This window comes from Mycteria americana, chromosome 3, assembly GCF_035582795.1.
Source record: "Mycteria americana isolate JAX WOST 10 ecotype Jacksonville Zoo and Gardens chromosome 3, USCA_MyAme_1.0, whole genome shotgun sequence".
NCBI classification, from domain to species: domain Eukaryota; kingdom Metazoa; phylum Chordata; class Aves; order Ciconiiformes; family Ciconiidae; genus Mycteria; species Mycteria americana.
Window position 1 is genome coordinate 76,399,995 of NC_134367.1, and position 22,659 is coordinate 76,422,653.

Sequence of the window (22,659 nt, forward strand, 5' to 3'; positions counted from 1 at the left end):
CATCTTGCTTTAGTGGCAGTTATAAAAGAAATGTTCCATTTGTAGCTTAGTCTCATAGTTCTAGATATTGGTGACTTCCTGAAATGGGCTGCTTAGCTGGACTAAAATGGTTCTTCAGTGTCACTGCCCTAAAGTGCCAGCTACTCATTTTTGTGGCCTTATTTGTGCCAGTAAGCCTTCATTGTCTTAAGTGTATTTGGCATGGCTTATTATTAAATTGTATTTTAAATTCTTAACTTTTCTTTAAAGGAGAGGATTGCCAGGTGAAAGATCCAAGGTATGGTCATGTTTATAACCTGAAGCCACTTTCCAATAAAGATGTAAAAGTGAGTACAGATGAGTATGACTACTACTTCAGAGTTTGTGGAGAAATAACAGAACCTTGCAAACCAGAGGCTCACACTGTGTCGTCGTGTCAAGTAAAGAAGATGGACAATACTTTCAGAAAAGTAGCAGGTATAGCACTTGATCGGAAGGAACTTAGAGAATGGGAAGATTAACCAGGGTGTAACCAGGTGCTGCTACATGATACAAGAGGGGTTCTTGCTAATCTTGTACGTCTTATGAGATAAAGCACCCTACCACTTTTGCTTCATGTGCAAATAAAATGTCATGTATATAGTTATCTTGATACACAATTAGGAATAAGCTCAACCCTACCGTACTGGAGTAGTACTCATTCAATAACCAGGTCACAAGTTTCAGGGAAGGTTGAGGTCTTTCTATCAGTACTTTATTGTGTATGTTATTGCTGTCTATGTAATCCTGTTGCCAGAGGCATTACTGCAGTAGTGTATTTACTGGATTAGCTGTTTACTTTTCTCAACTCTTTGCTTCTAGGCTTGCTTACAGAAAAACTGACTTTCAAAAATGGTTTAATAATGATTAACTACACCAATGGAGAAAAATGTCATAAAATATACGAACGATCAACTGCCATATTATTCTATTGTGACAAGACTACATCTGAGGTTAGTTTCAAAACTTATGCTTCCTGTATGTACTGTCTTCCAGAGTTGCTCTTTTAATGCGTGAAAGGGTAAGGTGAAGAACATGAACTAGCTTCCTTCAAGGACTGCCTAATTGTTACAGATTAGGCAAGAGATTGAAAGGTCCTGTAAGGTAATAAAAAACGAGGAATGTTTTGAATTTCCTATTTATGGAAGGTACCTTTGTCATGCCCCAGGAAAGTCAGGGCATGTTGTTCCTTTAAGGGATGCCTGCCATTAGCAAAGCTCTTGGAGATGTTGGGAAGGGATGTTCTCCCAGAAATAACAGCCATTTCTTTGTAAGAAATAAAAGGTAGGAGGATGAATCTGCAGGAAAGCAGGTATTACATGGCCAGACCAAAATAAGCTGGTGACTTACTTTTAGTATCTCTCTTTGTACTTGTGCTTTCCTTCCTGTTCTTAAACAATGGTGCCTAGAGTTACTTTCGCTCTTCCCCTTATTTCATGGAGGAGGCAGAATCTCCTAATGGCTGCCCTTTTAGTGGGACTGTACATGTGGATAAACTCAGGTTTGGGAAAAGCCATGCTTTCAGATGGTCAGAGGCATAGTGTGGCTCTAAGATAATATGTAAATACAAGATCTTTCTAGAGAAAGACTGTGACATTTTGGTAGCTTCAGTGTGTCTAAAGGAGAAAGTAAATTCCTTTTGTATTTTGTTCTTTCAGCCTGTATTTTTGAGGGAAACTCCAGATTGCACTTACATGTTTGAATGGCATACTCAGTATGCTTGCCCCCCTGTTAAATCTACCGAGTGCTCCTACAGGTAAGTTGTTTCCACAAACTTAAAATGGAGCTCTGTGATGACAGAAACAAATACAGCCTTATTGCAACTCAGTGCAATACTGCCACTTTAACTATTGTATTTTGACTTAGTCAGTAACCAGCTAATGTGGCATTCAATGCCAATGCAATGTATTTTAAGTAACTTTTGCAATTTGTACTTCCTAAAACTAATTTCACTGAAGAAAAATACTTTCTTTGAGCTTCTTCTGGGGAATAAGCTTAGTATCAAAGTGAACTGTTGGGTATGCAGTTATTGATGGTTGAACTCTGTGTTAGGTTGTATGTTAGTATGTTAGGTTGTTACGAGTGTCTAGTTATTATTTAACTATAGAAAATATAAACAAGAATACAACTGCTGTCTGTTTGGGACTTCTATCAAACAAAGCTCCAGGAAAAATGTCATCTATTTCTGTCACAACCAAGTATTAGCTCATTAAGATTTGATAAGTGGGGTGAAATGTGGCTAATAATTGGCCCAGAGTTTTAACATCTGGCATCATGATAGATTTCTACCCTAAGGTAAAACAATCCACTGCAACCGTGCATTTGTGCTTGCCATGCACTGAAAGCCTGCATGCTTCAATGAAAAGTCAGAATTACTCTTGCATTGGCTGAGGGCATGCAAGAGCCCTCAGCTCTTGCTGAGGGGATGGCTGGTGCAGTGATATATGTCTGTTCTGAATTTGAGGTTTGTAGGAAGCAATGGGTCTGGTGCAGATTTCTTTTCCAGCATGATACTCTGCTTATAGAGTTATTAGGTTAAAAGTTATTGTAGTAACTTAAGTATGGTAACTTACAATTACTTGTTTTTTTTTTTAAATGCCTCTTAATTTGAATCCTTTGTCTTTCTTACAGGGATGATGAAGGAAACTTCTATGACTTTTCATCTCTGACACGGCATAGAGAGAACTGGGAGGCAATTGCTCTATCTGCTTCTGCACAGAAATACTATATTAATGTCTGCAAGCCCTTAGTACCATACGGTGCTGCACGTAAGAGAAGAATATATTTTTATTTTTGCTGTAGCTAGGGGAGGCAAGTGGTAGGACAGTACTGCTGGTTGTTCAGAGTGAAAAAATCACAAAGCAAAGTACGTGGAGACGGTGGTGTAATTTCAGCACCAGAGGGAAGGGTAGATTGTGGGCCTGATTTCTGTCTTGGTTTGACAGACGAGATTCACTGGCAGCTCTTATCTTCTCTTGATAACTTCAGCACTCTAGCTCTTCCATCCTTATCCAAAGTCTGCTGTAGACTTTAAAGATTAAAATAACCTTTTGGCGCAAGATGTTAACTTCAGAATTTTCTCTATGGCGTCTTCTGACTCTACATTTTGTGTAGTGGAAGACTAGGTAACAGACTCTAGCTTTCACTCTGTGTAGTAGTCTACTTCCCCAGTAGTAGCTGCCATTACTTTCTGCATGACTTTGAGTGAAGTGAGGTGGTTGCTGCTACTTGTGATTTTTGGGGGGAAAAAAACCCACCCCAATGAGTATGGTTTGGACAGTGGCTTGGAGATAGATCAGCCATGACATACCTGAAAGTAGAGTAGTGGAGTTTTATTCCAGGCAAGTAAGCCTTAATAATATTTGGAGTAATAACGCAGTTTTTGTTCATCTGTATAGGTTCCTGTCCTTCTGATGCTGCTGCCTCCCTCATGGAGGGTGCAAAATGTACAAGTCTTGGGGAAGTGGCTGATGGTCCCCGGTGGGAAAATGGTATTTCTATTCTGAAATATATTAACGGGGAGCAGTGTCCAGATAAAATTCGCAAGAAAACAACAATATTGCGCCTCAAGTGTGATGAAAGCAAAATTGTAAGTGGGCTCCTTCTGGCGGGGTTTTATGTTTTCCTGAGTTGTTCATACCACTGTATGTGTATGGAGAATGGTGGGCAGTTCTTACCCATTCTCTAATCACCTGTAGTTGGATGGGAGCCAGTCTTGTAAGCAGACTGGCTTACAAGTACTTGAACTTTAGATGCTGAGCAGTTTTTAAGAGATCTTTTTGTACAATCCACTAGCACAGATTTTGTCATCTGTAATAGCTTCAAATTGTCTGTTTGTGTCTTGAAGATGAATGTATCGCAGGTTGGAAAGTGTTTCAAGTAGTAAATAATGCTGTTGCCTGTGTAGTTCTTAACTCTTGCACATCCGTATGCCTTGCCATTAAGTACTCTTCTATTTGGTGAGACATCTTACCCTTACCTTTTGGATTTTCTGTTGCCCAGCTAGGCTGCCTTTGGCTCTCCTCTCATCAATCCTGATAATGATTCTGTACCGTTGTGTGTTTGAAATAGTCACAGTTAAATACTCTGTCCTTGGGTTAATTCATTGGACCATGATGGTCTGGCATTCGAATTGAGCTCAGCTACAGGCTTCAGGAATAACCCCATGGCATGAAATCATACGCTATCACTCTGTAGAGATGTCACTCCCTCCACTGTTTCATGTTTAGGAATCAAAGCCAGAACTTATAACGGCCATTGAAGATTGTGAATATACCTTCTTATGGTTCACAGCTGCTGCGTGTCCTCTTAAAAGCAATGTGCAAAATGACTGCCGGGTAACCAATCCTGCAACAGGTAAGGAAGAGGCCTCAGGATTTTGTATGTGGAGGAGGCTGCTGGAAGTGGCACTAGTGTGTTTGTGTTCTTGAGGGACTTCATTAGAAAAGGGCAGCGTGACGCATCCTCTGGATAGCGACTAACAAGCTTAATGGTGGGTAGAAATATCTTGTAAGGTACTGCCATGTCCCTTGGAACATAAATAGTCTATAGTTTTGAAACTAGTTTTACCTCTAATTATTGATATGAATAAGTAACTGTTTGCCTTTCGAAGCTAGCAGGCAAGTAGAGGCTGGTTAACCTTCCTAAATGAAGTTACTGAAAGCTTTTAATACAAAGAAATGTCTTGATTTTGAATCTGAAAAAAAGATTAAATTATTCCCTGATCTGTCTGCAGGCCACCTGTTTGATTTGACATCGCTAAAGCGAGAGTCTGGCTATACCATCAAAGATTCACACAACAGAAAAATTGAGTTGAATGTTTGCGCTGAAGCTAAAAGTTCATGTGCTAATGGAGCTGGTAAGCATCTTATCCCCTCTGATACTGTAATCACTGACTATAGAGTACCCAAAGGAAATACTTATGCTCATGTTTACAGTAAAATGTGGGGGGCAGGTTTTACTGCAAATGTGGAAGGAGTGAAGAGAACAGGTCCTAGGCTGTTCTCTTGGAAACAGCCTAGGAGCTAGGATTGTTGAATTGATGAATTGATGGTGGTAGGATTGATGAATTGGCTAGGAGAAGATCCTAAAACTGTTTTAGGAAATGAAGCAATGTATTCCTATCAAACTCCATTCCTAAACGTACATGGGCTCACTTCCAGTCCACTCCCTTTAGGTTCGAATGGGTGGGTATTCTTTTGGACATGAGGGCAGGAGTGTAGATGCGTCTACTGCACCTCTTGGCTGTTGTGAAAAGGAAGAAGTTACAAGCTTCCAGCTAGAGTGAGCTGAGCACAAAAATTGCTCTATGGTGATGTACTGCTGTAACACATCTGCACTGAGCCTTGTGTCTGCACTTCAAACCCTTGCCAACACTCTTTCTAGCTTTCTGTTCTGTTTTGGATGCTTCCGAAACATCAATAGAAGTTAACTTGTATTTTAAGCTGCTTACTAGCAGGTTGAATTGCTAGCTCTTCTGTCAAACTGTATATGAGATAATATTTAAGCATCTTAAATGCTAAAATAGGAGTATCGCTTGTGAATTAAAACTTATTTTTGTGTAGTTAGAAGAAAATACTGGATTGATTTGTTTTTTAAGAGGCATCTTAATAAAATTATGTACAATCTGGCTGACATTTTGTGTTAATCTCTTGGTTTTCAGAGAAGTGGTAACCAAACGCTGTGCTCTGTGATTGCTTAAAAGTGTATAGGTGCAGTACGTTGTGCTGGTCAATGAAGTATTAGAAACAATATTTGGTCTTTGTTTCAGTGCAGTTCAGCTCAGTTTAATGGCAACTCCTGATGGTGTGAAAAAGCCTATCTTTTGTAGGAAAATTAAAGTGAGACTAAAATCTTAAGTTTCCCGCTGTTCATGTTGCAAGGTGCACTTCTGAAGGGCAGTTATATCAGACTGGATCTGTTTTGTTAATTTTTCTTTTTTACTTTAGCTGTCTGCATCACTGGTGGTCCAAAACCAATTAATGCTGGAAAACTGAGTAAAACTTTAACTTATGAAGATCAAGTGTTAAAGCTTGTCTATGAAGATGGAGATCCTTGCCCTGCAGACCTTGAACTGAAGCATAAAAGCTATTTTAGCTTTGTATGCAAGTCTGATGTTGGAGGTGACAGCTGGCCTGTTTTTCTGTCTTTTGATGAGCAGACATGCACTAGTTACTTCTCTTGGCATACTTCCTTGGCTTGTGAGGAAGAGGTAAGAATTACTTCTATGGAAAACACTTGTGGGACTAAACTTCTGGGGGGTTAGGCATAGTAGCAGTGTATGTTTTAAACTCCTTGAGGGAAAGGTCTCTTCCTGTAGTACAGAACCTAAGTTCATATGGAAGTTCTCAAATACTTTTTTCTTACTGACTTTTTCAGCAGGGATGAACAATATTTTTCAAACTTCTGGTCCACGTGGTGAGCCAAGTTAAAAATTTAACACTTCAGAATAACCCCTCGGTGGAACCTACTTAGCTGCTTTTCTGTACAGCTCAAATGGAAGCCATAGGGCATCTTCTTGCCCTATTCCCATCATCTGGGAATTGATGGTTAAGATCCTCTGATGCAACAGGCCAACAGAGCTTAGGCTGAGTTGAGGATGGACAGCATCTCTGTGCATGGGGATAGTCTTTGCTTCTAAGCAAGTGACTAGAGGCCAGGCGAGTGTATGATCAGTTTGCTCAGTGCAAAAACTGATAAACCTTGATAGCATGAAGTTAGGATCTGCCTCTGCTGTATAACACATGCTGTAATAACTTGATTTGGTCAACTCCAGATAAACTGGTGTTCCAGACAATATTTTCAGCTAGTCTTACGCTAGTTAATTTTAGCTAGTTAAATTGTTACCAGTAGTGGGTGCACAGAGTAAAAGCTAGCAGTGGAAATAGAAAGCTAAAAGAGCTATAGGGTGAATTCAGATCTTTTCTTAACATCTGAACATTACCTTTTGTGAATCTGCCTAATCATTCTTTTCACTGCCTTGATTACTTCTGGTGTGACCATCATTCTCTGTGACAAGTTGTTCTTCCTCCTCATCACTGTCTCAATACTACCATAGCTCTCGCTTCCATTTAGGAAAAACATTTTCCAGTTTTCCTTTCCCCAACAGGAACTGTCACATGTTCCCTCCTTTTGTAGGGGTTCTGCTACACATAGCTCTGGTTTCCTCTTCAGTAGTATGTATCATGCTGCAATACAAATCAACCGTGCCTAAAAACATTGTGTTTTCTAGCCTATTAACTCTGTTCAGTGATCATTTGTGCATTTCTGACCACTTTTCACAGTATATCCATAGTGACCCTAGCTATTTTAGTGTGGTGATAGCTAGGTAGCAATGATGATTATTTGTCCTGAAATTAAACGGTAATTTTGTTAGTTGCTCCTTACCTAATATCTAAACAAGAATAAACTTCCCAAATTCCAGGTAGGCTGTCAGTAAGCGTATGCGCTTTAAGAATGCATGAAATAGGTTCTGAGGAAACGCAGTGCTCAAGCCATCAACTTGCAATACAATAACTTTACATTGTTATAACCAAGCTTGTTTATTGGAGATGGTCCAATGATGTGTGGGAGATGGGTAGAGGAAGGAACTTGTAGGATCTACTGATCTCATGAAGACGTAGTGACTATGTATGCGGGAGTACGCATGCCAGAGCTTTACGTCTTGGTATTTTTCTGATATGGACTCTATTAAATAAGAATGTTTAAATGATTGAGGTTTTTCATATGCAGCTTGTAGGTGCTTAGTATCTACAGACAAACAAAAATTGTAACAAATGCTGCTTTACTTAAATCAAATTTGAAACTTTTAAATGCAGCCACACTTCTGGCCCTATGAAGGACAGGATGTTTGTCAATAAATCAAAGCAAGTAATAAAAGAGTAAGAGCAATAAAATGTACTTTCTTGTAGGTGAAGTGCTCAGTATTGAATGGCAGTTCCATTATTGACCTGTCTCCTCTGATCCATCGCACTGGGTATTATGAAGCATTTGTGGATGAAGATATAACGGATGTTTCTCCAGACTTCTACATCAACATTTGTGAGCCTCTCAATCCTATCAAAGATGTCAGTTGCCCACCTGGAGCAGCTGTTTGCATGGTTCCTGTTAATGAATCACCAATAGTAAGTACTATGCCTGGAATCACTGAAACATGCATTTCCCTGCTAGTTTAAAACAGTATCCCTGCGTAGAGACCTGATTTGAACCAGAGGCTTGACAACGTGTTAAAGAAATGGAGTACAAAATTAAAATCTACCCTGCAAAATTCCCTTTCATCTCTTCTCCTATGAAGAAGTATTTTCCTATCCTGAACCCCAGTGACTTCTTTGGGTGTTGGAAGATTCCATACTGTGACAAATATGAAAAATTACTACAGAGAATTTTTTCATGTAGTGCTGTGTGCCAAATACGGAGACTGGGAAGCAGAACGCCTCTTAGTCTGCCATTCTGTGACACAGAAATGGCGTGCTTCATCTCATGGTAGCCTGTTGCAATATGAAGCAGGATATGTCGTAGCATGCTCCAAAATGCGTTTAGTACTTTCATGTAAGAACTTGACAGCTGCATGAGTAGCAAGCCTGTGACGGAATATTGGTTAACTTGTCTATGTCACTGCCTCGAGAGATGGAGGTTCGTACCTTTTCAGGTCTTGTGTTTGGGCTGTAGAAGATGCACTAAAAAGTTGAGATTGTTTTCCATGAACTTCCACGTTGTAGGGAAGTAGGGACCTTACTCCATTGTTAATACTACACTATTTTTAAGTGATGTGTTGGTATTTTGGCACAATGATTTAAAGAAGAATCTACCTCTAAGATGCAGAACCTCCCTGACTTTTGTCAAGCTTAATCAAAGAGTGTTTTGAGCTGCTCAACTTGTGTTTTGTTAGGATTGAAATATAACAACTGTTCTTTGAGTATGTTTTCATGCAGTTTGAAAACTGCATGAGAATGCAGTTTTCAAAAGTGCAATAGTTGTGCTCCCATGTAAACCAAACAGATGAATCTGAATTGATCTGAATCTCTGGGCTGATCTGAAATCTAGGTGTCCCATATGTCTCTTAATACATATTTTTGCTTGTGTAGGACATTGGTCGTGTTACTGAACCTCCCAAGTTAAATGAGGCAGTAAATGAAGTTTACATCACTTACAACAGCACTACTCCTTGTCAGATAAACAACAAATTGAACTATACTTCTCTTATTGTATTTCACTGCAGCCAAGGAACTAGTCTGGTAAGACATCTATTAAACTTACGTTGATATTGGAGTGCAATGGGAAGTGGGTAGTAACTAGGGTTAGCTTTGTTTAAAACTAAATCAAGGATTTGTTTCTAGCATGTAGGGATGGACTTGTTTCAACAAAGAATATACTTAGTATTTGTATTCTTAATGAGGCAAAATTTCATAGGGTGCATGAACTTTAGGCTTGAAAGTAGCAGGTTCTGATGGTTTCAAGGATCAGATTCCACTGAAGTAATGTAGCATAACTTATTGCTGGTGTTAAACTTAATGCTGTATTGCACCTTGTCTAGGTCCAAAAGCTTGTACTTGTACCACAAGCTAACACAAGAACCAGTGTAACTGTTTGTAAAGCTATTACTGTGAAATGTTTCCCCTATGTTGTAACCCTTTCCACAATCATACACAGCTTTAAAAAATTCACATTTAGATGCTTATGTTTTTATTTTATGTTGACACCTGAACACTAAATTGAGGTTGCATGGTGGTGTGAATCTAAGACTTCTTGAATTTTTTGAATGCTTTAACAAACTGTAGAGAAGCGCTCAGGTATGATGATTGACAAACTAGAGCTTGTTGAAGATACTCAGTGGAACCATTTTCCATCAACATGGGGCATGAGCTGAAACTCTAGACAGCTCTGGCTATTACACAGGCCATACTCATATTTTTCTTTAAAATAGGACAAAGGAAATGGCATTCTTTCTAAACCTCAACTCAGTGAACTTTCTTAATGTTCTCTACCATGGAGAAATACAGCTCTCTCACACTTTTGTTGCTGCTTGCAACTAAGCTGAACATAAAAATCTCGACCCTAATGAATAAGAAATCTTGTGTCCTTCAGTTACTGCTTTGATTGTTTTCTGGAGCTAGGTAGAATGTACTTCACTTGTAGCTTTTTTGGTACTGGTTGTAATATGAAGGCATGGTGTTTGTCCTACAGTCAGTAAAGTCTAGCCTCAGTAATAACTGAGGTTAACTGTTGGAGGTGGGGGGGAAATGCAGAAAGAACAACACACTCTCCAAAAATTAAACCTAATGTATGTTGCTGTGTTCTTTGGTAACAGGGCAAGCCAAAGATGATAAGGAAACTTGACTGCAGTTTTGTGTTTGAGTGGGAAACTCCAGTTGTGTGTCCTGATAAAGTGAAAACTTTAGGCTGCTCTGTGACTGATGAACAGCTACACTATACTTTTAACCTGACCAGCCTTTCTGGAAGATCATTCGAGGTAATGCCTTTTTGATTTTTTTTTTTCTTTTTTTTTTAGTTGCCTGTTGCTATCAACATTTTAAAACTGAAGCAGGGGTTTCTTTTAAATATCCTGGGGTGTGAGGGGAGACTGAAGCATGTGCTACAGCTGTGGTCAGTGTTGATATTTGTTTGGCCTCTGACAGAGGGAATAATATTAGGTTTTTAGTATTTTTGAGAGGGAAGTTCATGGATATGCCGATGGGGAAAGGAAGGAGAAATCTTCACCTGTGGCAGAATCCTGAACATGAAAACAAGTGTGCTGAACAGACTATATCCTTGGTCCCGTGGGTGTACTTTATCTGCAGTTTTGCCATAGTAAGGAAGGCTAGACTTGCAAAATTAGTTATCTTATTTTCCTCCTGCATTATGCAAATACTGCATGAGACTTGGTTTATAAAGCACTCGGGTGGTTCTTTGTAAGTATTGACTGTAGGCTCTGAGGCAGCCTTGTTTTGTGATGCTTCTGGATGTCCACATAGGTATTTGCTGGATCCAACAGTTACCATGTTGGTGTATGCAGTAAGGCAGCAGACTTGCCCCAGGGAAAATGCAAAGATGGGGCAGTGTGTCTGACATCTGAAAGTGGTGCATCATCTTTTGGAAACATAAAGGAAATGAAAATGGACTATAGCCACCAGGATGAAACGGTCATCTTGCAGTATACAGGAGGTGATCGGTGCCCTCCAGGTGAGATTGAAGCAGACCTATTCTTTATGTAAAAACTTGTCAGCTTTTTTTACCCTTAAAATATGAGGTTTTGTTGCGATAAGAGGGAAGCATCATGGATTTTGCGTACGTTAATAGAAGCATGTAGTTTTGTTAAATTACATGCACCATACTAATCTGCAACATCAACGTGTATCTTCTTCCTAGAAGAGAGTGTGCAGCTTTTCTGTAGGGGTGATCATAGCTAATTGTACGCTACATCCTAGTTTTCTAATTGGATTTAAACTCAATGTTTCAGTATTTCTGTTGTCTGCCTCTGCCTATGACTTTTCTTTAGTATTGAAGGACAGGCTTTGGATACGGTCCTGAATATAGATATGCCTGCTATTCTACTGCATGTTATTAAGAGGATATACCTTTCCTTTTCAGTGACTGAAAAGGGAGAGCTTTGTGTGTTCCCCTTCAAGTACAAAGGGAAGACCTATGAGGAATGTATTACAGAAGAAAAGGATAGGCCATGGTGTGCTACAACTGAAAACTACCAGGGAGATGGAAAGTGGGGATTTTGTGGTAACGGTAAGAACTTCTTATACTTCATGTGCAAGGATCTGAGCTAACACAGGGAGTTAGCCGTTATCAGCCTGGGCAAATGACCTCTGGTGCAATACAGTGGAAGTAAAGGGATCGGAGTGGGCAAGACAAGGAATCTATGGGACAAACCTGACTTTACTCAAGTGAGTGAGCAAAATACTTTTGAAATAAAAAGTTCATGCCCTTGGATCATGAATGTTCAAGTCATAAGTGATGACTCTGCTTTGACGGAGATCAGTCGTTTTGGAAGGAACACTACTTTCTAAAAAGCATGAAAGCTAACCTAGGGAATAAAATTGCTAGGTAAAGCATTTGTGCCTCTTTGCTATCTGAAACAATACCCAATTAAAATTTTTGTTGATACAGCAAAATTGCTACACTAAAATCTATACATGCCTGAAAGCCTCTTGGAAAGTATTTTTTTTTTCTTTTTTTTCCCCCAACCTTCCCCCTTATAGCAACTGCAAGAAGGGAATCTACCATTATCTTCACATGTGATGAAAATGCTGGTGTTGGGAGACCACACCTTCTGAGCGAGACACTTGGCTGTGCCGTGACATTTGAATGGAAGACTCAGGCTGTTTGTCCTCCCAAGAAGATGGAGTGCAAGTTTGTCCAAAAACACAGAACTTATGACTTGAGAATGCTCTCTTCCCTGACGGGATCATGGATCTTTTTCCACAATGGGAACTCGTGAGTAAAGAGCAACTCCCAGGGAGCAGCTTGCTAATCAATACAGTTGAAGTTGTAATGTGACATAGTACTTCTGTTTTGTCCCTGTTCAGAGTCTGTTTAAATTGCTGATAATGTCTTCAAACTGTCAATGCTTAACACTGCATATAGACAAAAAACCAGAAAGGAACCCATTTTATCTGAAGAGGATGAATAATTACTGTCTTCATCCTCACCCCTTCCCTCTATTGGTAACCCTGTTTAAAGGATGAGTAAGTCTAAACTAAAAGATTTTTAAAGGCTTTCTATTTAAACTGCTATTTTAAAGTCATTTTGTAGTTTAAATGCAATTTTTTGGATTCTTAATCATATTGAACAAAAATCTTAATGACTTAGTTGCGGTCTTTTGACTCAAGTGTGTAACTTTTTGTCTAAAGTTTAAGTAGGACTCCCCCCCCCGCCCCCCCCCGCCCCGTTCTTCTAAGAATCATCTTAGAAGAAAATATGAATGGCAGGAAGTCATCAACCTCTCCAGTCTCCCCGCTCCAGTTAGCAAATAGAAATGAACAGGGAAGGATGAGAGCATCTAATTCTAAACTTATGATAAACTGTGGGGTAACAAAACTGTTTCATTCACTGCCTTGCTACTAGTTCCTCTGTTCTAATAAAATTTAACTGGTATAGCTCCAAAGAGACGCTGAATTTAGGATAGCACTATAACCTTTATAGCTGAAAAAACTTTTGGGCATTTCTTGACTCAGTTCCAATTTCTCGTTTTGACCTAGGTCAAAATTAACTAGTGAACTAATCTGGTAAATGATCAATTTTTTTCACAGAGTCATTTACTTGAAAATGATAGTTAGAAGTTATCTGCTAAACCTTAGTACATGCTTTCTGCTGTCAGCTAATTAGAGTATTTCATTTCTTTCAACCTAGCTAGCTTCCCATGAGGATTATAAAGTTTATATCTCACTTTTTCAGTTTAGCCTAAATTAATTTTAAAGAAGCTTTGTCTACCATGTTCTCCATAGGTACTATGTGAATCTCTGTCAGAGGGTACATGAGGGACCCACAGGCTGCCCTGAAAGAGCCAGTATTTGCAGGAAAAGCAACAATGGAGACGTTCAAGTTCTTGGACTTGTTCATACACAGAAGCTGAATGTGACAGGTAGAGTTACTTTTGGTCCTGTAGAAAGCTAAAGATGGTTAAATCATACAACTTAGCTGTAGTGGTTCTTAAATTATGGTGAAGCCTTTATTTTGAAATATCTTTACCAGTGAATCTTCTGTTTAAAAACAAAACCAGTAAACGCTACTACTAAAACTTAAAAGTGGTGTTAAAGCCATGAGAAAACATTGAAGCAAATAAACAGTGTTGTCATTAAAGCTGTAAGAAGTGAATTGTCCATCTGAACATCAAGAAACAATTTTTTACAGTAAGGCTGACTGAGCACTGGCACAGGTTGCCTGAAGAGGTTGTGGAGTCTCCTACCTTGGAGATACTCAAAAGCCATCTGGGTATGGTCCTGGGCAGCTGGCTCCAAGTGGCCCAGCTTGAGCAAGGGGTTTGGACCAGAGGGCCTCCAAAGGTTCCTTCCAACCTCAACCAGTCTGTGATTCTATAATTGTGGGAGGGGGAATTATTTTTGTTCATCCCATTTTGAAAGACTTGTTCTGTGTCCACTAACAACTTCAATTAAAGCAGTGTGTGAAAGATGATTAATTGGCTTCACTCTTAAGAAAAGGAATAAAAAAAATCTCAAACTTACTCAAGTTTTCTGTTTAAAGAATATTTTTTGAATTGCTGCTGAGTTTGTGAAATTGAGGGAAACTTTCCGTCCAGCTACAAAAGCAATGGGATGTATTGCATGTGTTTATTGCCTGATTTCGTTTATAAATGGATATCTTCATTTACTCTCATTTTTAAAAAATGACATCTTAAATGTAAACATTTGTTATGGCCATACTGGTGACCTGAACACACAATACAATGTAAATACAAAGGTGTTTGAGGAGTGATTTTTAAATGATCATCAATGTGAAGGCATCAAATTACTGAAGTGCTGTAATTGATAGATGGTCTATGCAGGGGGGAAAAGAAATCCTAGCAGTTAATCTAAAGTAATGAACTCTGGAGAAAGAGCAAAGGGAATTTCTGACAGCTGCTTACAAAAACCTTGAGTGTCACCATTTTTCTCTTCTAGGTGATACAGTGTATATTAGTTATTCCAGTGGGCAGGAATGTAGGAAAAACAAGAAAGTAACGACAATTATAGAACTGAAGTGTGCAAAAACAGTTGGCATGCCCATGCTGCAGAGGTGAGTAACAAATTAACATACCACTGATCTTCATGGTTTATTCCTTTGTACCTCTCTAGTTAATTGTAAGTCTCAGGACAGTGACTGTCCGTTCTGTTGGACAGTCTCTAAAATAATCCTTGGTCTGTACTTGTAAGACACAGATTTTCTGGAGTTTCTGCACCTGTTCACTTCCATAAGCAATTGTATTCTGTATTTATCTTAAAATTTCTCGGCAAAAATTTAAGCATTCAACTTCCAAATTAGATCTGACAATGGCTGGGATGCCGTTGTTTTCAATGTCAGTTGTAGTACAACTGCTCTTAACTTTGCTCAAAATCTGTTTAGTAGAGAACACTTACTGTAGGTAAGTGATTGAGCTAATAAAACATGGTTTATTGTTGCCTCAATACAGATGATTTAACTAGAAGCTGTCCAAAGTGAGGTATATATGCACGATCACAAATACTAATAAAGCTTGATGGCTTTTTGCTCAGTCTTGTTTTGGTTAACTGTATATTGTTTGTAGAATTGGAAAACTGGGCAAGATGCTCTGTATGAGTCAAAGAACTAGGCAGCAAATTCTGACTAGCTTATACTCCTTGTCCTAGTTAAATAATGTGCAGCATGTTAAACCTGCCAAGAGCAGCCTGACGTGTTTGTTAGCTAAGATATTTTGATAAAACCCTTTGATACATTGTGTGACTTCTGGAACTTTTGAAGTAGGAATTTCAAGTGTAGCCAGGTCTCTTTAGGTCTTAGGACTGCAGAAAAGTGCAGTGCAACTCTTCAAGTATCTTCTTTTGAGTGCTGCTTGGCTATTTTAGCTTACTCTTGACATGATGCTTAGGCAGGACGTTCCCACACATGGGTTAGCAGCTGTGTGTCTTCCCTTTCTCAAGATACTAAGCACTTGTTACTGTTTCCTGGGATCATGAGTTGTGTCTGTTATTTGGTAGGATTGATGAAGAAAACTGTGCTTACTACATCACTTGGGACACACGTGCAGCTTGTGCTGTGAAGCAGCAGGAGGTAGAGGTGGTGAACGGAACAGTTATTAATCCTACAACTGGGAAAAACTTCTCTTTAGGGGATGTTTATTACAAGTAAGTAAAAAAACCAAACAAAACCCCCCAAAAAACCCCAAAACAACAAAACCCCAACAACAACCAAAAAACCACAACACCTTAGTCCTGTAGAACTGTACTGCAAGAAAAGAGAGTTTGGTGTGAATATTCTACGTTACCTTAACAGTTCTTAGCTGTCACGTGCAAATAGCACTGAATTCACCTTGTGCCAATGGCTGACTTAAAGGCCTGATTAATAGTGCAGCTCACAGCTGGGCTTATAGCTTTGCGTATGTCCAGGTGTACTCAAGACTAGTCTAAAGCCTGCACATACTCGCCTTGATGTTAGATCTCTTTATTGTGGGTTATTGCTCTCTTCCACAGTGTGTAGACATTAGTTAAGTGTCAGAGAACTTGATTTTTTTCACCTAGAGTGAAAAAGATCCTTGGCTTTTTACATAGCACCTCTTTCCTGCTCAGACCATCCATATGGAAGTAGGAACCCATGCTTCGGAAGCCTTACAAGTGAGGAAGGACAGCTCTGGAGGAATGGGCAAGCATGACTGAACTCAGCAGAGGGAAGGGAAGACCAGCAGTTACACTGACTGTACTACACACTGCACATCACTCTGGTCCAGAATCTCTTATAAACTACTATATTTAACGTCAGTGCTGGTGTTATGGAAGGAAATCTGCCCATACTTGTGTTATGGGAAGAACAACTCTGCTTGCAGGGCACAAGTCATTAGTGTGCAGGATTGGAGTAGCTGAGGAGAAGTGTTGTGAATAAACCTGCTGTGCAAACATGGTGGTAGCATTACAAGCGTAGAGAAAAAAAAAAAAAACAAAAAAATCAAACAGGCCTGGATGAAGGAGGAGAGGAAGTCAGGACAAAAGTAAAACTTGGTGTAATGTGAGATTAAAGGCAAGTCATATTTGAGCAAGGTCAGCCTTCAAGCAGGTGGCTAGAACAAATAGCTATAAATCTCAGAACATTCTCACTCTTGACCAGCACTGTGAAAGGATACAGTTGTAAATAGTACTTGGGTAACACTTATGGTAGAACTGGTTACCCTTCTGGAGAAGACAGCTAAGCTATGCTATTTATCATAGCTACAGAGCATACCATGTGGTTCTTATGGTCAGTAGGCTAGCTTGTGTATGAGCCGCTGAATCATGCTTTTGTCTCCAGTTTATCTTAATCCATTGGAGGTATTTACATGTTCATACACCTATTGAGGGCAATATAACTAGAAAAGTTTGCTTTTTGTGTGTGCTTAGAAAGATTATATTTATGCTAAATATAATTGTCATTTGTAATGTTCAGGGAGGAAGCCTCAGTCCTGCATCTCTTCTGGTTGCTGAATCAGTCACTCCAACTTGCTCTGGAATCAACCAGTGGTAGCAGCTACCACTGATGCCGGTCTTATGTCTTGGGAATAACCTAAATCTGTGAGTTTAGACTGAAGGGTGGACCTGTCCTCTGTTTCCTCAGGTTGTACACAGCTTCTGGAGACATACGGACAAATGGTGATAAATATGTATATGAAATTCAACTCTCTGGTATAAGAAACTCAAGTTTCCCAGAATGCTCTGGAGCAAACATCTGCCAGGTTAAAACTAATGAACGTCGCTTTCGGAGAATTGGTTCTGCCAGAAAAGCTAAATATTATGTTGAGGGTAAGTACTTGCTGACTAGCCAGAATTGCTTGATACTCTGTGTGAATTGCTTCATCAGAAAATGGTTCTTGTTTCACAACATCTGTGCTAATCCATTTCTGTAAAGGTATCCAGTGTCTGTCTAGCAGAATTTAGATTGTTTTTATTCTTACTGTGTAAGCTCGGTTGCAAATGTGGCCTTAATAGGGTTTGGGCTTAACATTTGTTGAAAGACTTTGGTAGAAACAATGCAAGATAGAAGACTTGGTCTTCTGTTTTCCTCTGTGCTTGTGCTGCATAAGCAATGATCTCCTTTATCTAGCTACTTTGTCTTGTGAAGAGCTTAGCCCACTGTTCCATAGCAGCTGATGGGATCAGCTATATAAAAGTATAAGCTCACCTGCAGATACTTCAAAGTGTAAGCTGTTACTGCAGAACAAATAAATAACTTTCCAGAGTCTAGTGTTAATAAAGCGTTTCTCAAGGAAGTAGTAAACAATAAGGTTTTCTTCTCGTTGTAGATGATGACTTGGATGTCACATTTTCATCAGACTCCAGATGCGGTAAAGATAAATCAAAGTTTGTGTCTTCAACCATTTTCTTCCACTGCAGTCTACAAGTAAAGGAAGGCATCCCTGAATTCCTTCATGAGACAGCAGATTGCCAGTATTTATTTACCTGGTACACATCTGCTGTGTGTCCATTAATGTGAGTAGTTAAGCATTTTCTGAAAGCAGCTCTTGTCAGCACTTCTCAGCTAAAGGGTTTTTTGTATTTGTTCATCACAGTGATTGTGAAAAAATGAAAAGCTAAAAAAGCAGTAGACTCACGGGTAGATGGAATTGGTGTTCATGTATGTAATGTTTGGCACATGACCACTAAATAAAAGCTCATCAAGTTGATCCAGACCTAAAGCTGCTTGTTTGCATGGGAAATGGAGAGGCATGGTGGAATTAATATTGTTGTTGTTACTAAGTAAAATCTACTGTAGTTAAGAGAACGTGCTGTTTCATGTTACTGAGAGGAGTAACCAGTATTTGGTTTTTTTGTCCTCCTTGTCTTACTGTCTGGAAAACTTTAAAGCCACGGCAAAGACTGGCCTTCCCCTCTATCTGCCTACTTCTTTAGGCTGGAGTGAAAATCGTTACAGGTCTTAGAGCAATAATGAGGTATTTCTGCAATTAATGATGATCAGCTTATCTACAGATCCAAAAAGGAGTAATAAGGTGACAGTGTTAAAAGCAGAGTGACTGTATTTAGGTGCTTACTGGCATTGTGGACATGTAGGCAGCCTCACTGCAAAGAATGGAGTGGCTATTTCTATGACTGTTCACTTTCTGGCTACTAGCTTGAAAACAGAGGGAAACTGTTTATTCTGGTTTAAACAATCAATTAGCTATTGAGGGCTGTGTAGTGCCATAGTCAGCTGGAAGGTAAATAATTGCTGTAGCTTTTGCAGCTTGCTCAGGTGCAGGTTTGGTTCTGAAATAGCAGCTTTGTGTGGATAGCTGCTGCTGTGTAAGGTCTAGAGTGCCTAATCATGCACTTCAGTCTTGACTGTAGTCATTTTTATGGACTATTGGAAAGCATACCAGGCTGTAGGCACAGTACATACATTTTGATTTTTTTCAGTAATTTTTACTTAGAACAAAATCCCCTGAATTCAGTTCTTTATAGCTGTTAGGTAGGACTGACAGGATGGTGTGGTGTGTTTAATTTCTTTGAATCTGCTGTTTCTAATCCAGTTTGATGCAACTTGTCCATAGATCTTACTCGTCCTTTTCTTCCCAATGTATGTTATTAGATCAACCAATGATCCAGGAAGCAATGAGCACCAGACTGATCAGGAGGCCCAAGTACATAAAGGCCTTTCAAGGAGAAGTCAGGCTGTTGGTGCTGTGCTGAGTGTCCTCCTGGTTGTTCTCACTGCATGCCTAATAATCTTGCTGTTCTACAAAAAAGAGAGGAGGTAAGAACTGGTTGGGAGGCTTTAGAAGTTTCTTTGGTAGGACGGTTTCCTCAGTGAAAGGGAAGTAGTGAACTTTAGATATTTAAGTTCTGTTTTTCAGTTGGCAGCATCAACTGTCAAACTGTTGGGGTTTTTTTTAATTCCCCATTACTGTCTGACGGTCCATTTAAAGAAGGTACACAATTGAATTGGGCTTGTCTCTATTGTGGACAACTGCTCATTAAGGAGGATAAAACAATGTGACAATATTGTTAGTATTTGATATCCCTCTCCTTTTATGGTGTCAAGCTGGAACCATACAACAGCAGCAAGGAACAAGTGCAAGTCTTGCTGATTCTCTGCTTTCCAGACAAGTTTGTTTTTTTTTCCCTTAGACATAAAGGCCAGAGTTGTTTCAGAACAGTCACCCTGAAGCTGTGGTAAGGGGGAAGATGTACATCATCATGGACTGAATTTTGTTAATTAGGGTGGTTCAGGGTCAAGTGTCACTATGCAATAGCTTGCAGCTTGCTTGGTGAAATGCTTGCTGTTGATGGTAAAAATCCAGTGAAGAAAAGTGAGGGCTAATAAGGGGGATACAGTTTCCCTAATGCAGTATTCTTCCTTTTCTTTAGGGAAATTGTAATAAACAAGATAACGAACTGCTGCAGAAGAACATCCGGTGTTTCTTACAAATACACAAAGGTAAAACAGTGGCAAAATCAAAGGTTTTGTTTCTTGTCAAGTTTTCTTAATATGAAGCTTTTATTAATAAATCCCCCTTAATTTCTAGTTCCTTCAGTGCATGGAAACCGTACTGTGTGGCTTCAGGAAAGCCACGTAGCTGAGATATCTACATTTATATTGTGAAATGGGAAAGGAAGATAGAGTTGAGGAAATGAAGAGCAGTCCATAAATAGCCAAATAACACATAAATGTACAGGAAGAGAAAGAAGTCTGGTTCAGATGTTGTGAAAAGCCATAGTAACAGTATGTTATTGTAGTATTACTATCTTATGACTAAGTTAAACCCAAGGCCATGTGTGGTGTGGGGTCTAACAACTGGGGAGATCAGCATGTGGCAGAGTCTAGAGTGGTATATGCAGTATCCTCTTGCATTTTTTTTTTCTTGCAGATAAACAGTGAAGAAGAAGCTAATGAGAATGAAACAGAGTGGCTTATGGAGGAAGTTGCAGCACCAAATCAAAGAACAGCAAAAGGGGGGCAGGAGAATGGTCACATTACTACCAAGTCTGTTACATCTGAAGCCTTTACTTCTCTCCATGTGGATGACCAGGACAGTGAAGATGAAGTGTTAACCATTCCAGATGTAAAGATTCAGACAGGAAGAGGACTAGACAAGAGCAAGCACCCACAAAAGAAGCCACCCAGTCTTGGAAGTGATGACAAAGCTTATTTGCTGAATGGGGGAAAAGAAAGGAAAGCAAAAGCCAAGCCAGGCCAGCAGCAGGCACAGAACTCTACAAATACAGTATCGTTTCATGATGATAGTGATGAGGACTTGTTGAATATTTAATAACCCCTCTTGTGCCTAATCAAATATATATAGAGAGATTATATATAATGGGACAACATTTCCAACCAAATATGAGGACTTCAGCCTGAAAGATTTTTCTGAATTTTGCCTTTAACGAGAAACCATTGAAAAGGGAAGAGGAGAAAGATTTCTTGGTTGTTTACAATGATCTGTTCAGTAATGACTGGATTTCTAACATCCAGTTGGCTGAGTTATGTTGACTCTCTCTAGCCAGGACACTTTTTTTTTTTTTTTTTTTTTTAAGCCTCAGCATAGATGTTAAATGCTTGCTTAAAAAAAGAGAAACCTTTGAAAGGAAAGGATTAAGGCTCAATGAAACCCCTGGCTCCTGAGACTCAAGTTATCTGACTACTAGCATTTTAACTCCTTCTATTTATTGATCCTCACTACTCAGGTTTGCTTAATAGCAACATGTTCTTCCTGCCGGCAGGGTATTATTCTATGGGTTCACCCATCGTAAGACAAGGAAAAATATAAGTTTTGTGTGTTGGGATGATTTGATGTAAATTTTGGAACTGGTCTAATTTATCCTGTAAATTTGAATATCCATTCTAATTTAAACAGATCATTGGTTCAAAGGTATTGACTGAAAGGTACAACTCTGTATAGCTTTAGCCTGAAATGGTTGCTGTTCTTTGCATGATATTTTTTTGGTACTGGTCATATGACTGACTTCATCAGTATTTGCCTAAGCAGCTGACAAGCACCCAAAGATTTTTTTTTTTTTCCTACAATATGGCTGGACTAGGCCAACTGCACAGAGAGCCAGAGTTTTCAAGGACATAGAGGCAGAATTCCTGTACAATCTGCGCTGCCTAGTTTGTCATCACCAAGAAAAGCCCAACAACTAGAGGAGCCCTAGTTGGCACAGTGCCTCTCTCTGGTACTAATTACAAGAAAAAAAATTTGGGCAATGTTTTCTGATAGCCTAAGTTCTAGCTCTTATGCTACAGTCCTGGCCATGGTCATTGATTTGAAATGTTGCTGGCAATGAATGCAAGTCAAATTTCCTCTAGCAGTCTTGCTCTTCTCCAGGTGTTTCCTAAATTAAATTATGGGCAATGATGGGGTTTCAAAGCATCATAGAAGTACATGCGTTGGTCAGAATTTTTTGAAACTTCATTGTTCCTTTTGGCTGGCTTACTCAGTTTCAACAATGGTTTCTTTTTATAAAAACTCAATTTTGAATCAAAATAGTGTAATATAAAGTATTCAGCAATTTCAATAAAAGATATGAAGTGGGTATTCCAAATCCCACATCTCAAGTCTGGAATCTTTCTTACGCTAGTCTGTAATGCTGCTTATCAGCCTGGTGATACCCTTTTTTTTTGCTGTGATAGCTAATATCTTAATCGCATCACTCAAAATGCGAACCGATGTTTGATGACAAAGATCAGAATATATAGGTAAGCCCCAGTGGTATATTCTTTCTTTTATCAGACTTGGGTTTTCTTCCTCTTGTATTGTTACCAGTGAAGCTGTAAATCAGTTCGGCTAAAGCTGCATCTTGTCATACTTAAAACAAAAGCAGCATTTTTTGTATTTAGCATTAAGTTAATTTGGGGGAATGAGAGGCTTGACAGTGTATTTTTAATACTGTCGGTTACCATTGCAACAGTTCTCTCAATGGACGTTGAATGCTGCTTCCCTTCCCCAAGTCGTCAAGCCTGGCATCTTGGAGGAATTTGATC

At 39.2% G+C, this 22,659-nt stretch overlaps 1 protein-coding gene across 1 annotated transcript in view; it reads left to right on the plus strand.

Moving 5' to 3' along the window:
* Positions 1-22,233, plus strand: part of IGF2R (insulin like growth factor 2 receptor) — a 60,887-nt gene extending 38,654 nt beyond the window's left edge. The window contains exons 27-48 of the mRNA XM_075499085.1: positions 250-456; positions 841-971; positions 1,677-1,774; positions 2,650-2,786; positions 3,417-3,607; positions 4,248-4,374; positions 4,754-4,876; positions 5,967-6,229; positions 7,929-8,141; positions 9,102-9,251; positions 10,325-10,486; positions 10,989-11,196; positions 11,605-11,751; positions 12,225-12,459; positions 13,470-13,606; positions 14,643-14,757; positions 15,696-15,842; positions 17,299-17,483; positions 17,984-18,170; positions 19,267-19,431; positions 20,046-20,115; positions 20,546-22,233. Of these exons, the coding sequence (XP_075355200.1) occupies positions 250-456; positions 841-971; positions 1,677-1,774; positions 2,650-2,786; positions 3,417-3,607; positions 4,248-4,374; positions 4,754-4,876; positions 5,967-6,229; positions 7,929-8,141; positions 9,102-9,251; positions 10,325-10,486; positions 10,989-11,196; positions 11,605-11,751; positions 12,225-12,459; positions 13,470-13,606; positions 14,643-14,757; positions 15,696-15,842; positions 17,299-17,483; positions 17,984-18,170; positions 19,267-19,431; positions 20,046-20,115; positions 20,546-20,947 (3,800 nt within the window). The 3' untranslated portion in view covers positions 20,948-22,233. The remainder of the gene's footprint in view (positions 1-249; positions 457-840; positions 972-1,676; positions 1,775-2,649; positions 2,787-3,416; positions 3,608-4,247; positions 4,375-4,753; positions 4,877-5,966; positions 6,230-7,928; positions 8,142-9,101; positions 9,252-10,324; positions 10,487-10,988; positions 11,197-11,604; positions 11,752-12,224; positions 12,460-13,469; positions 13,607-14,642; positions 14,758-15,695; positions 15,843-17,298; positions 17,484-17,983; positions 18,171-19,266; positions 19,432-20,045; positions 20,116-20,545) is intronic.
* The last annotated feature ends 426 nt before the right edge of the window (positions 22,234-22,659 follow it).